Source organism: Haemaphysalis longicornis, unplaced genomic scaffold (assembly GCF_048455015.1).
Source record: "Haemaphysalis longicornis isolate Haplotype H1 unplaced genomic scaffold, Haemaphysalis longicornis Haplotype H1 scaffold_10, whole genome shotgun sequence".
Lineage (NCBI taxonomy): Eukaryota > Metazoa > Arthropoda > Arachnida > Ixodida > Ixodidae > Haemaphysalis > Haemaphysalis longicornis.
The window spans coordinates 133,752,311-133,765,975 of record NW_027526204.1 but is presented as its reverse complement, the minus strand read 5'-3'; the positions used below and the strand labels follow the sequence as shown (position 1 = coordinate 133,765,975).

At 49.6% G+C, this 13,665-nt stretch overlaps 1 protein-coding gene across 1 annotated transcript; it reads left to right on the top strand.

Annotated features, from left to right (window-relative positions):
* The first annotated feature begins 227 nt into the window (after positions 1-227).
* Positions 228-10,148, top strand: LOC144160112 (solute carrier family 22 member 7-like). The gene is made up of 4 exons (XM_077691717.1): positions 228-233; positions 1,198-1,475; positions 2,955-3,318; positions 8,037-10,148. The coding sequence occupies exons 1-4, from the start codon at positions 228-230 to the stop codon at positions 9,423-9,425; spliced, it is 2,037 nt and encodes a 678-aa protein (XP_077547843.1). The 3' UTR covers positions 9,426-10,148.
* The last annotated feature ends 3,517 nt before the right edge of the window (positions 10,149-13,665 follow it).

Below are 13,665 nucleotides of genomic sequence, written 5' to 3'. Positions count from 1 at the left end.
TGTATTCGAGTATTTATAACCTAAATATTTGCCCTAGCAAAGATTTCGGCACCACTTGATAGAAAACCAGAACTAAGGCCTTCTTGATTTGTTTAATTGTAGCCTGACTACTCTCTAAACGTGAAGCGGTGTTCCGTGTCCGGGTGCCAAACCAGAACAATTTTTCCGATGAGATGACCTAAGGGAGTTTGCGCAGCTCTACCGGGCAGATTCTTAATTAAGAGTCCATGAAGGCAAACAACAAGTCGGGTTCATTAGAAAGGGCTTCTTTGTCCCGATAACAATGAGACCAATTTTATCTCAAGCTTCAAACAAATAGTCGAGATATCAGAGAACATATGAAGCAGTGAGGACTCCCCAGCCATTTTCAGGCAATTTATCATGACGTCACAAAACCCCTATTGTGCGATTGGCGGCCGCCCACTAAGCCACCACTAAGAAACACTACAGTATACCTGGAAATTGTCTTGCCCCCCCCCCCCCCCCCCCTTCCGCTCATCCCCCTAGTTCCCTTGGATCGTATCGATTGGATGCTAACGTGCCGCTACGCTAAAACGCTGTCAACTACGTGTTTAGTTCCGGTCCATTTTAGATACGCCATCACTGTAGCGCGAAATTTGAAAGTTCCCCTGTGACAATGGAAAGAGCATTTCTAGCAAGAAATCATAACTTCCAGCTTCATTTCCGACTAGCTTCGTAGATTCTAGCTGGAATCAACAGTTTCTAACTAGAAAAAGCCTTAGTTTAGCTGAGACGGTTGTTTCCAGCTTGAAAGGCTTTTTTGTTCCAGTTGGAATGACAAATACTAGCTGGAAGTAATAGCTACCAGCCGAAAAAAAATCTCAATCCAGCGATAAATGAGCTAGAAACTGAATTTCTAGCTGAAAATTCTGCCTATTTCTAGCTAAAAATATTTTTAGCTATCAGAAATTTCTGGTTCAATAATCCAGCGAGAAAAAATATTTACATCTAGGTTTGTGCGGATTTCTTGCATTTTCGGATGAAAAAAAAAAAAAAACGTCTTTCGTAACTGGAATGCAGCTGAGTGAGTTACCAAAGGCTATTTCTGCTAAATTGAAGAAAGTTGTGTTTTCTCTTTATTGCCCTTTAACGCTCCTCAGAGTCTTACTTCATCTCGGGGGCTTATCTTTTTCTTCCATGGCGCTCTGCAACTTGGCTCGAAATTAAACTCCACAGGTCAACTCGGCCACTGGACGTCTCGTGGCCGCCGCTTCGGCCGGAAGCACCCCTTCCCCACGGCCCCTCGTTTCGTCACTTAAGCGACTGTACCCGAGTGGACAGGCGCTTGTGGAACAAGCGCCAGAAGACAAGAGCGAACGCCCTACACCGCAGCCGGCACAGGAGGCAACGAGCCCCCGCCTCGACTCCCCTACCAAAGTAGCTGAGACATCTCAAAAACGAAAAAAGGCCACCTTCGTCGAAGGCGTCAGCTCACAGAGCCCCGATGACAATAAGTAAGCACGCACCTCTTAGCGAAAGTAGATCAATTAGATACAGTTGCTACGACATGAAGTGGTGGAAGCCACGGTCCCTGTAGGCATGCTTGGGGGGAAGTGAATCAGAACACCGTGATATGTGGTCTAAGTTGGGAGCTAAACTGTGTCACACTGTTGAACCAAAGAAGAAAGGTAAATGAAAATTGCTGCACTAAATGCGCTAGCCACTAAAATGAAAGGACGAAGAGGCAGACTCACTGAGCGAAAGCATGGAATCTCATCTGTTACTTCCACGTACAGTCATCAAAACTGTTAACAACAAAAAAATTCCCGCGCCTTCCCGCGAGGGGAACACGAGTAAATGCAGAGCATTGGGGCCTCAGTACTGATTGAAGGCAGTGTTGCTTCCATCGCTTCTTCCGTGATGCTGGAGTAGCAGACACGAGTAAACGTGGGCACGAGCGTCAACCAAGGAAGGAAGGAGTGACGCAGTGACTGAAACACGAGCGACCGCTAGCCGCTATATTTGCAGCGCGCGCAGTAGAGGGAGAGCAGTACGGGGGGGGGGGGGGGGGAGGGCGCGCATGCGCAAGCAGCGCGCGCCCTTCCACGCCCCACCGCGCTGCTATCACGCACCTGTTAGGCCGAGACCACGACGGAGCGAACGGGCTGACTACGACGCATGCGCGCGCCAGCTGCTGTTGAGAGAGAGGAGGGAAGGAGAGGCGCACCTGCTGCGGACGAGGAACTGTTGACACCGTCCGACGCAGGAACAGGCGAGGCTAAGAAATGCTCTGCATTTAAAATGAGGTGCCAGCGTGTGCACAGAGCGGCAGCTTCCGATAGCGCTAGGGCTACTAAGCCAGGCTGTGCGCATGTGCTGAAGCACCCGAGAAAAGTAGGGCAGCATCGTTAGTGCCGATAACCAGGCGCCAGAAATGCGGCTGTAGCTATCGTGAGCTGCACCCTGTGCGTAGGCAGGCACCTCGTGTTTAGTTGCTGTTACCAGTTTTGACGACTGTACATGGCACCATACAGCAAGCTACAGAGCATCACGAGATAATCTTGGCCTTGGTATGTGTGACGACAGAGAATCACAACAAGCTGTCGCTTCCACTCATTCGCGATGTTCCACCTGGCGCACTTCTATACCCGACTGGTGGAATCACCCTCGTATCCTCTTAGTGGTGTTTGGGGGGGGGACACCGGACTCGTCTTGTGTGCTTGTCCGCTCTTCTCGCCAAAGCGACAGCGCGGAACCTACTCCGAATGAGAAACCTTGAGCAGGGCTTGAAAGCTCCTCTGTGCTTCCTAAAAGCTTCCGAACTAGAGGCCAGTGCCTGGTGCCTACATTTTCATTTCCTTTGTTTTTGTGCGTGCGTCTTTGCGCTTGAGTGCTTGTCTTGCACTGGCTACATTTTCAGCAACCACTTAGAGCAGCAAGCCGAGCACAGCGCAGGGCTGACCTCTTGCGCCCCTCTTTTTCCCTACTGTCAGAGAGTCCCCCGCAACGCCCCTGAGCCAGCGCGCGCCCGCGAGCCAGCCGAGCGTCTCTTCGGCAGCGACTCCCGGCGTGGCCACGCTGCGCCGGATGGAATCAGCGCTGGCGCCCAAGGGCCCCCGCCTGCCCTCCGCCGACTTGGGCCACGGCCGCTTCCAGCTGATGATCCTGGCCTGCGCCCAGCTCTCCGTGGCCGTGGACGCGTACCAGGCGCTCTGCTCCCGGCTGCTGACGCCTCCCGTCGACCACTGGTGCCGGCCGCCGCCGGAGTTCGCGCACATGAACCCCGACCTCTGGAGGAACGTCGCCCTGCCCCTGGGAAGCGACGGCCGCTTCAACCAGTGCGCCGTCTACGAACAGGTGCCCAATATCGCTCGGTCACATGGGCATCCGCCGAACTTTAAACAGAGCAGCTGTTTAAGCTTTCACTTCCGCCGTCGAACGTTACCAGAAAACTCAGCCCAGCCGAGCGCACGTGGGCGACCTCCTCGTGAGGAGATCCCGGCGTCGGCCAGCTCGACCTTTGAGAACACGCTGTCCAGCGCTCGTGGCGTGATCTCTGGCGTACTATTTTGTCCGCCAGTTCACGTGTATCCGCGCATGAACAGGGGAGCGCACACGCCGAGCTCGAGAAGCCGGTTGCCGCGGGTTCTAGCGTGTGCTAAAGCAGTCCACTTTGGGAGAGATGTAAAAGCTTGCGGACAAAACGATCCTGGCCTTCCATTCATGCACAACTGTCAGCGGCAAGTTCGTAAATCCACGTGAGGTTCAATGGTCGGGTCTCCGCAGGGCTCTGCTGTGTCTCCAGCCTTGCACCACTAGTGCAAGCTGCGTCAATTTGTTTTAAAGGGGGCTACATGTCTGGGCCCCTTAGCGGAGGGGGGGGGGGGATAGTGTAAGAGGAGAGCAACCACTAAATAAAGAGGCGATTGCCGGTGAAAAATTGTGATAAAAAGTTTGAAATGGCAAGTTGCTGCCAGGCTAAATAAGTATACTATAGTTTGTATTTAACTCACTAGGGTAATTTATTGAAAATGCAAACAAAATTATTGTGCATACATTTGCGGAGAAGTTCTAAGTCTCGGTGAAAAACAAAATACTGTGGTTGATTCGAATCAGTAAAACACGAAAAAGAAATGTGCAGCGAAATCTGCAGCTGAGCATGATTTGCGGGTGGCGGCTGTCTTGTAGGTGTGCTTGGCGAGCGTCGTCCTGCTGGCGGGTCGCTTCGGCAAAGATTCACTGGCGTCATTTCCGTGACGGATGTGACGTCAGTGAAATATTGGGGTATCGCGGCGTAACGAACAACCCTAAATATAACGTACTGTTTAGTACCACAAGTTGCTTGCCCGCAAGAATACCCTGTGTGCAGGGGTGCATCCTTTCCAAGCCACTTGCTTCGTTCTACTGGCGTCACTTCCGTGACGGATATGACGTCAGCAAAATATTGTTGTATTCGGGTCAAAAAGGTTCGGAATTCCAAGGGAGGCAGTTGCCCACCCTCATACTTCCGGTCACCCATGACTTTGTCACAAGCATTTGCTGCAACAATGACTATACTTAGAGACGATAGTCTTTCTTGGGCTTCTTACAGGCGAAAGTTTGGTTCGTATCTCTGTCTGTCTGTACGTCAGCCGGCCCCTCGATTCAGACATCCGGCCAAAGGAAATCAATTCGTGAAATAGACGTTTATATGGGCAAAAAATGTACATTCTACTAAAACTGGTAGCAATGTTCCCGCTCGTCAAATTCTCCAGCGAAAAGAAAACATTACGCAGGGTTTGAGGCAAAACGTAAACACATACATACTGCTCTTTTAATTACAAATAGACATGGGCGTAATTTTTGCGATAGCAAACGCAAAGACGTGTTAAAAACATTATTTTAACAACGGAATTCAAAAAGGGCTCGCGCTCAAGCCTGGAGCTCGTGGCTTGCGGGCCAACCGAAACAGTGACAAAAGATCCCACCGGATGGCGCGCCAGCAGTGAGACCGCGGGAATATTGAACTCGGCAAGCCTTTATTGCGTTTATTGTAGGAGTTTTGAGACAGGAGATGAACCGCGTGAGAGGTGGATGAAGCGATAGGAGACGCAGTTACGTGGGAGAGGATGCAGAGGGCTATCGTCTTTCGATGACATTTGCAACCGGCGAGCAAATACACGGCCAGTTTTCGAACTGGAATAGGCTTAAACGCACGGCCACTATATGCGCGGAAGTTGGCGAGCATCAGTAGGATAGAATGCCATAAATGCAATTTTAACACTCATACAGCAGCAGTAGTTGCTTAAAATAACAAAATCGCGAAAACAGGTATCGCAGCCCCGTGCACTTTTCCCGACATGCGATTTTTGACGTCGCAAATCACGAATGATGGAATTGAGTGAGTGGAGCTTGTCTATGCGTTTTCCAAAAGAAACACTCAGTCAGGGACATGTAGTGCAGTCAGACGGCAGTCCAGCTCAGCGCTGCAGCCACGGCTAAAGTGCCGTCCGATGACATGCGAATTTTTAAGACCAGGGGCGGTATTCTCGTAACTGTCCCTTTTGTAAACGTTCCTTTTGAGTCCCTTTTATCGTGACGAACTTCCGGTTAAGCAGTAAGAGTTGGCAGTAGGTTTGTTGCGCTTGCGTTACGTCACTTCCGGTTCTTTGCTTTTAGCCAATCAGGGCTTGCCAAAAGGGACACTTTTGAAAGGGACGCAAAAGGGACAAAACTCGAGAATACCGCCCCAGGGGCGTATTCTCGTAACTGTCCCTTTTGAAAACGTCCCTTTGCGTCCCTTTCATCGTGACGTACTTCCGGTTAAGAAGTGGGCGTTGGCAACATACAGAAAGATTGGCAGTATACGTAACTTCCGGTTGTTTGCTTTTAGCCAATCAGGGCTCGTTAAAAGGGACACTTTTGAAAGGGACGCAAAAGGGACAAAACTCGAGAATACCGCTCCAGGCTGTCACAGACCAGATCATCTTCCGTTGTGTTGTAGAGGTTTCGTCTTAGCAACCGCCCGGCAGCTGCCGCTTTTATTTTTTACATCTTTAATAGTAATTATTTATGGCTTAGGTTAGTTTGTTAGTTTTCGGTGTTTTAAAAATTTCTTTTCTGTTCGTTAGGTTATGCTAGGTTAGTTTACGTTACGTTACGTTACGTTACGTTAATGGAGGACGAAGAAGTGCCAGACGCGACATTTTTTAATCGAAACGCCTGTGGACGTCGCTTTAGTGGAGTGCTTATTGTACCGTCGTACGGCACGTTAGTAGAGTTTAGATACAGCACAAAATAAACGTATGCGGTATGTCTTTCTGAGCACGTGGTTTTTAGAAGGAAATCTCAGCTACCAAACATTAGATAGAACGCCTCGACCGGTATAAGGTTGGTTCAGGCATAACCTCGCTGAAATATTTTTCTTTGCAGTACAAACGCAGTGAAAGGATACGAGTGGGTTAACCCGAGTGAATTATGCTACACTTACACCTACCGCATATATGTGTACTACAGTCAGCGGCGAAAGACAGGGATAATAAGAGCAATCAGCTACACTGGCAGAAAGTGATTTGACACCTCCGTCTACGCGGTTGCACCTCACGGGAGAATTGCCCAAGAAGCAGAGCTTAGCCGAGTTTGCCTGGGATCCCCAAACGAGACGACCTGAAAATAAAAAAATAAAAAAAAATCTGATTGGCTTCCTTTCTAGACGAAAGGTTGATTTGGAGAAAACATGTTAATTCCAGAACTGCTCTTATATGAAAAGTTACATTTTCACTAAGCCCTCACCAAGGCAGCGTCAGGCTGGGGGAACAATTGTACTCACAGTTCAATTACGTGCATTCATTTCGAAGGCCCCGCGCTTCCGGTCCTTCGATGGCGTGTTTGGCGACGATTTAATTTTTTTAAAGCAGCACTTTAATTTATCCCACAAGAATCGGTTTGGAAAATTATTTGCACTTGAACAGAAATTTTAGACGCACAGGTAACTTTGCCGCAATTGATGTTCACGTCAGGTACACCATAGAAAAAAAAAACGCACTCCACTATACCAGCGTTTCAAGGAAAACACTAGGCAAGTTCAGCGACGTGAGAAATTTGGACGCAGCGTGCATACCCTGTCGTCACCTTTTAAAGAACGCACACCCATCTCCCAGAGACAAATACCTGAAGAGTTCTAATGTTGTAGTTTATTTTCAATGCTTTGCTTGACAATGGGTCACTTGTAAAATGATACCTCTTCAAATAAGCCTCCCGAAAGAAACTTCAAGCGTTCTTCGGTGCGAATAGATGAAAATTTAAACCTCTTGGTAAATATTTTATTAAGGTAACATTTGTAAAACATGCCTGTAGCAAGTCTGCACACTTTGAGTTTTAGAAACTTGCTTGGCGCCAATTTTGAATCTATGCAGTACTGTGAAAACGGGACATGATTGTTTCTTGGGAGAACATAAAGAGGACGGCAGAAGCGGACCTCAAAAACGGATCTTATGGCTTATCGTTCGATAGTACCGTCATCCCGTGGAGCCCGACGTAACGAGTGACGGCGCACTCACACGGTTGCATGGAGGAGAAGAAGGGTGCCTGATCTGGGGGCCGTGCCCACAACGTCGCCTAGCAACAGACGTTTGGCCACAGATATGGCGGCGCACTCGCGTGGTTGCCTGCATGCATTCCACGCCATTGAATACCAGCCATAAGAGAAACTGTCACCCCTACTCCGCCAATTTCTGCTCCCCTTGAAGATTAACAGCACCGCATATATTGCAACAATCAAGTTAAATCGCCAGCCTGGCTGTGTCCACTGAAGGACGAAGGCCACCCCAAAAGATCTCCAGCCACGTGTCTATCGAGTGCTAGAAGACTGCACCTTTTTCCCGCCAAATTTTCGTAGCTCATCGCTATCCCGAGTCTTTGACCGACCCCTATTGCGTTTACGGTTTACTGGCAGCCACTCCATTAGACGGATGGTCCACCTGTTGTCTCTATTGCGGATGATGTGACCTGCCGATTACCATTTTCTTCGCTCCATTTGAGCCTAATCCAGTTATCGCATATTAACTATGATGCGTGTACCTTTGCCGATCTCGCAGCTCTCTCCCTCGGATCGCAAGTACGAGACCGACACTGAGCGGCGTGCCAGACTCTGCAACGAGTGGAACTACGAGCTCCCGCCGGGAGTGCAGACCATGGCGAGCCGCTGGAACCTCGTCTGCGATTACGCCTGGCACGTGACGCTCGTCGAGGTCTTCAACATCATCTGCGGTCTCGTCATGCTGCCACTCGCGGGCCAGCTCAGCGACAAGACGGGCCGCCGGACCATCGCCATATGCTGCGTCGTCCTCGCCATGTGCGCCGCCTTGGCGCTTGCGTACGCCAACTCGCTCGCGGTCTTCGCCGTGTCTCGCACGTTCGTCGGCGCTTCGGTGAGCTCGCTCCGCGTCACCACGCTCGTCCTGCTCTTGGAGATGACCACCAAGTCCTTCCGCGACCTCTACTGCTGCCTCGCGCAAGCGGGACTGCTCCTGGGAAGCGTGGCGGTCACTGCGCTCGAGGGCACCGGTGTCCTGGACATGCAGGTTGTCGCCATCATCGGCATCATGCCGACGCCACTGCTATTCTTCTGTTTCCACGCCCTCGAGGAGTCGCCCATGTGGCACCTGTCCATGTGGAAGTTCGACGAGGCCAAAGACGTGCTAATCTCCATGTCCCGAGCCAATGGCATCACCGTCATAGTGGACGCCCCAGTCCTGGAACGGCAGTTCGACATCAGGCGCAAGGAGGAGGTACCGGCGCTGCGCAGCTCCTGCGTCCTCGACTTGCTGACGAACGAAGTTCTGCGAAGACGCGTCGTCAGGGCGTTCTGCGTCTGGTTCTGCCTGTTCTTCTCGATGCACGCTGTCTGGCAGCAGACGCCCCGACACACGGACGTCTGGCTCCTCTTGACCGCCGTGGTTCCCCGCGCTGCCTCCCTACCGGCGGCTTATGCGCTCATGCGCACCTTTAGCCGCAAGCAGGCGCTGGCAATGTGCGTGGCGCTCTCCTGCTGCCTAGCCTTCGGCCTGGCGTTCGTGCTTCTACTGTCTCCTCCCAGCAGCAAAGTCCTGCTGACGCTCTTGTGCGAGCTAACGCTCGCCTCGTTGGGAATGACATACACCGTGGTGATCATCCACAGCCTCGAGCTCTTTCCCACCATGCTGAGGACTATGGCCGCCTGCACCTTGCTGTCCTGTGGTCGGCTAGGAGCGGCTGCGGCCACGGCTATTGCTCTGCCTGCTCAGGGCTTGCACAGCAGCGCGCCGCTGTTCTTAGTCGCGCTATCGCTGCTGATCGCGCAAGTGGCTCTGATCAGCCTCCCCGAGACTAAGCGTGGCACCCTGCCGCACACGCTGTACGACCTGGAAGTCGACGTAATCAAGCAGACTGTGATGGACATACTTCAGGAATGTAGCTTTGTTGGCCTGCGGGAAGATTACCCGTGAGCAAAATGCGGCACTATCCTTGTTTTTATGTATACGCCTCGCTTGAACAGTTAATTAGCGCATGTTCTGTGAGGTGCAGGCGTTAGCCTTAGTGTGTGTACAGTGCTCCTAATTGCATCACTGCATTGCTGTCAACAAGTGATGCCCCTAGTCGTGCTTGATTGGTGTTGATAATATTGACCTAACGAAAAGTGAATAAGTAACGGTGAATATAGTTCCCTATTGGTGCATACATAACGGCTGAAGACATCTCAATGATTGCTTTCCCAGCAGCGCCTTTTGTTTACATAGTCTCCGTCGTGCCTTTGCCAGTATTTTGTCCGGAAGGTCGCATTGACTGATTATAGCTGAGCAGTTGGCTGTTTGCGTGCGCATGAAAAACGCAAGGTAATCTAAATTTCCAACCTTCGAAAGTTGTTTTGAAGATCCCCTTTTTCTTTTCGCGCGTTTTTGGTCATGGTGAACGAATTCGAGTGTCGTTTTTGTGGCACAGAGTTGGATAACAACTGTAGCTGCTGCTAACTGAATTTGCTGTAGATGAGTACTTCCTGCAGCGTGTCTTAAGGAAACCACATTTTCCACATAATGCCTCTCCACTAAGCGTTTCCCCATTCCGCGACTCACAATATCAGTTGTACTTAGTGAAAATGAGATGCACTTCTGGCGATTCCTGATGCAAACCCGTTACAAAGTTTGTATGGGCAATAAAGCACTATAGTTTATAGGGGCCATGCCGACAAAATACCAGTTTGTTTCATTTAAAAGATTTCATGTTTTATTGTTCCCCCAGCGCTTCTCCGGAAGCAAACGATGCTTTATTCACTGCGAAATTGATCAATAGTTAAAATTTTGACTCTCCCGCCAAATCGCGTGTGTTAACGTCTGCAATGATTCAAAAACGGGTCTTCAAGCTAAACTTGGTGTGAAGCGGCATCGCCTCCGAGATCACTCCGCGCGCGTTTTGCCCCGGCCTTCCCATAGAGTTTCATACAATAATGGGCCGTCCCAATCGGCCGGAAGAGCGTAAGTTGAAAAGGGGGCGTGGCCGTGTCTTTCGCGGCCCCGCGCCGCTCGCCACCTATGTATCAAATATTCCGCTGCAGCTTGGCGCAAGCGAGAAAACGCGCGCGTTTTCGCAGCTTGCGGTCAATGAGTCGAGCAGCCAGCTTTAAAATGACAGGTACAAGACAATAACCAATAACTTTATGGTGGTTAATTAGTTTAATTAGTTTCATAATATGAGGCGAGCAAGTACAAAGATTAAGCAGCAACCACCCGAATGAAGCGCCGTCGGTTCTGGCGCGCTCTGGTGCGGTTTGGCGTCATTACCTTTTAAACCCGATATTCTTTCTTGGGCTACTTCAATGCAGAAATTTTGGTGCATCTGTTTGTCTGTCTGTCTGTGACTCGATTCAGCCACCCGGCCAAAGTGAAACGAAAGCTGCGCAATAGCCTCATATAATCACAGCCAAATCTAAACGTCTAAGTCTGGTGTCAGTGTTCATACCCGCCAACATTGTTGAACAACATCAAGATATTGTGCAAATATCAGGCAGAAAATCAATGCAGAAGAGGCATTTACAGTGTTTCTTTATTTAAAAATTCATAAATGCTTGGACTTCGCGATAGCAAATGAAATACTACATCAACGGCAGAAAACCGTCGCCTGCTGTTGACAGCGCTACCTCCAGCGTCATTTAATAAATCAAACGGCAATACACACCTTCGCTGTTTGTAAACAAACATGAATGCGCCGAACGGTTCGCCCCAGAAGACTTCCGGTGCGGCACTTCGGGTAATGGTTTCTAATGGTCGCGGCCGTTGCGGCGGTGTTTGCCTGGTGTGTTTGAGTTTGTTGCTGCATTATCATCTGGCTCATTCCTTAAGATGTGTTTAGAGCGATGTCTAGCGACTACATGACTACTACTGTGACAACACTATTAACAAAGTCGTAATAATGAACACCAATTTTTCACATAAAAAGGGGTGTGTACGGTGCGCCATTTCACATAAACGGAACCTACGCATTATCACACGCATTTTAAGCTGCCTAAAATGGGCTAGTTGACACACTCAAACGTTTGGCACACAACATAACGATAAATCGCTTTTCACTGCGCCTGTGTCACAATGGGCAGTTTTGATAGAGATCGGCGCCGATCGGAATCGGTCGCGATCTAAGGTGTTCAGTGTGAATGAGATAACAAAACGATATGTGAAGACGTCAGGTGCGGCTGAGTTACGAGGACAACTATGATTTACTGACGAGCGCACTATTCATGAATCTAACTTTCAAGTTAACCCGCCTACATGTAGTCCGCGCTCACACCGAAAGGTAAATTAGCTGGAGTGCGACGATTTCCATTGGCGGCAACACGACAAACTACGAGTCAGTTGCTCGCACCGATGAAAACCCACTCGCAGGCGTCGCTCTCACAAAAAGCAAATGTAACGGCGCTACTGTAATTAGCAACAAAACGTGGGCAACGCAACGTACGCTGTGCGGCGATTCATGCGGAGCGCGGCTACTTTGGTTCCCGAGTGTTGCTTTGAACAGTACACATCACTGATCATTAAGCCTCTAACTACAAGAAACATCTTTACAATGCATTTTCGGCGTTAGCCAGCTTTGCTATCCAACTAAAGCGTCACCGCTGTTACTGTTATGGGTGGAACACGACGGCGTCGGACGTGTTCCTTGTAATTGGGGACCTTAGACTAACGTCTGAACATCGCCTCTGTGCAATTGAAGCACACGTTGGGTTTTACTTTCCTTTGATGAAGTGGGCAGAACCAATCTGCGCGCTATTTGTGGGAGTCCAGTTTTCCCGCTTGATCGCTGCAAGCCAGGCGCTCCTTCTGCCTTCATCTCTCGGGAAACATAACGTTCTGACTTCCGATAGCAAATTTGTTCCGGAACGCAGACTGCATTCCGGCACAACACAGCAGTGTCCGAGTCGCGAGCGCTTCATCGGAATAATTTTATCCGCCGAAAACATCGAAACACAAGCAGCTGCCGCCACCAACACAGACTGAAACCACGGTAAAACAATGTAAACAGGAAGCTTTCTAGGGCATGTTTCCGGTGAACGCACAATGTTGCCAGAGAACGGCGAGCGCTGGCGAAACCGTGTATAGCAACGAAAGGTTCCACTAGATGGGATAAACGTTCCGCTTGGAACGCTCGTGCAGTCGGGCATAGCGTTTCATACTAATATATTATGAAACTCTATGGTAGGCCTCGTGGTTCTATAAATGTTGAAGTAGGGTGCCTCAATTCACGTGCGTCTCAGCCGTACGGCCGCGCTGGTATCGAGGCACCCGACTTGGAGCAGTAGAACGAAGTAAATTCAAATGGAATTGAGCAAAACGTCTGGTGTGTAATCTTGGGAGGAACGAGACGGGAAAGGAACAGCATAAGAAGTGAGCGGGAAAGAGAAGGGAGGCCTTCACTTGACAGGGGCGCCAGTCGACTATCGTCTTTCGCCAACATTTGCAACAAAAGGAGCAGACACACGGCAATTTTTTTTTAGATCTGTCGACGTGTATTTAAACGGAGTGCCCCTGAAAAACCACTAATGTCCTCAGCCAACATAGTCTGCGAGAGTGGCGACTTGCATAAGCTTCTGTCGCATAAATGTAATATTAAAATTGGTTCTGATTGGTATGCATGTCACATAGATTTTTGCCGTGGCATTTTAAGGTAGGCTTAGAAAATCTTAAGCATGCAAGTCCCGCACAAACCAACCGTGGTACATTCAGACACCACCGTCAATTGCAATTCAGTGCAAGTGAGTATTTGCGAGGTTTTAGTGAGCGCTTTGTAAACTAATATAGCACGTATGCGCGGCGGTAAAAAAAGCTAGTCATACATAAAACTACACGATACATCATTGCATATTGTCATGCAGCCAAAGACGACGCAATTGTCTTGAAGGAAAAACAAGTTTATTGGAACGAACTTGTGCTCCCCTGACAACTCAAAGAATGCACAGGAGGCGAAGCAAATGACGTGCGCAGGCGAGTGCCGGCGAATCGAAAGCCACAGCGTCTGCTCTGCGAGAATTTATCTTTGGGTGCGGGTGTTTCTCGAATCGTCGAATTATATCTCGAACACTGTAGATAAAAGAAGACTATTCTAGGATAGTGGCGTTAGGGCGAAACATTCTCCGCATCAAATGAGATAATCCGTGCGGCATAAGAAAGAAAGAATGGAACACGCGCTTCACTCGGGACACAG

Excerpts from the sequence above, each read along its gene's own strand:
- LOC144160112 (XM_077691717.1), top strand. Across the intron at positions 1,476-2,954 it reads CAGAGCCCCGATGACAATAA|AGAGTCCCCCGCAACGCCCC; the intron begins GTAAGCACGCAC and ends CCCTACTGTCAG. Across the intron at positions 3,319-8,036 it reads AGTGCGCCGTCTACGAACAG|CTCTCTCCCTCGGATCGCAA; the intron begins GTGCCCAATATC and ends CCGATCTCGCAG.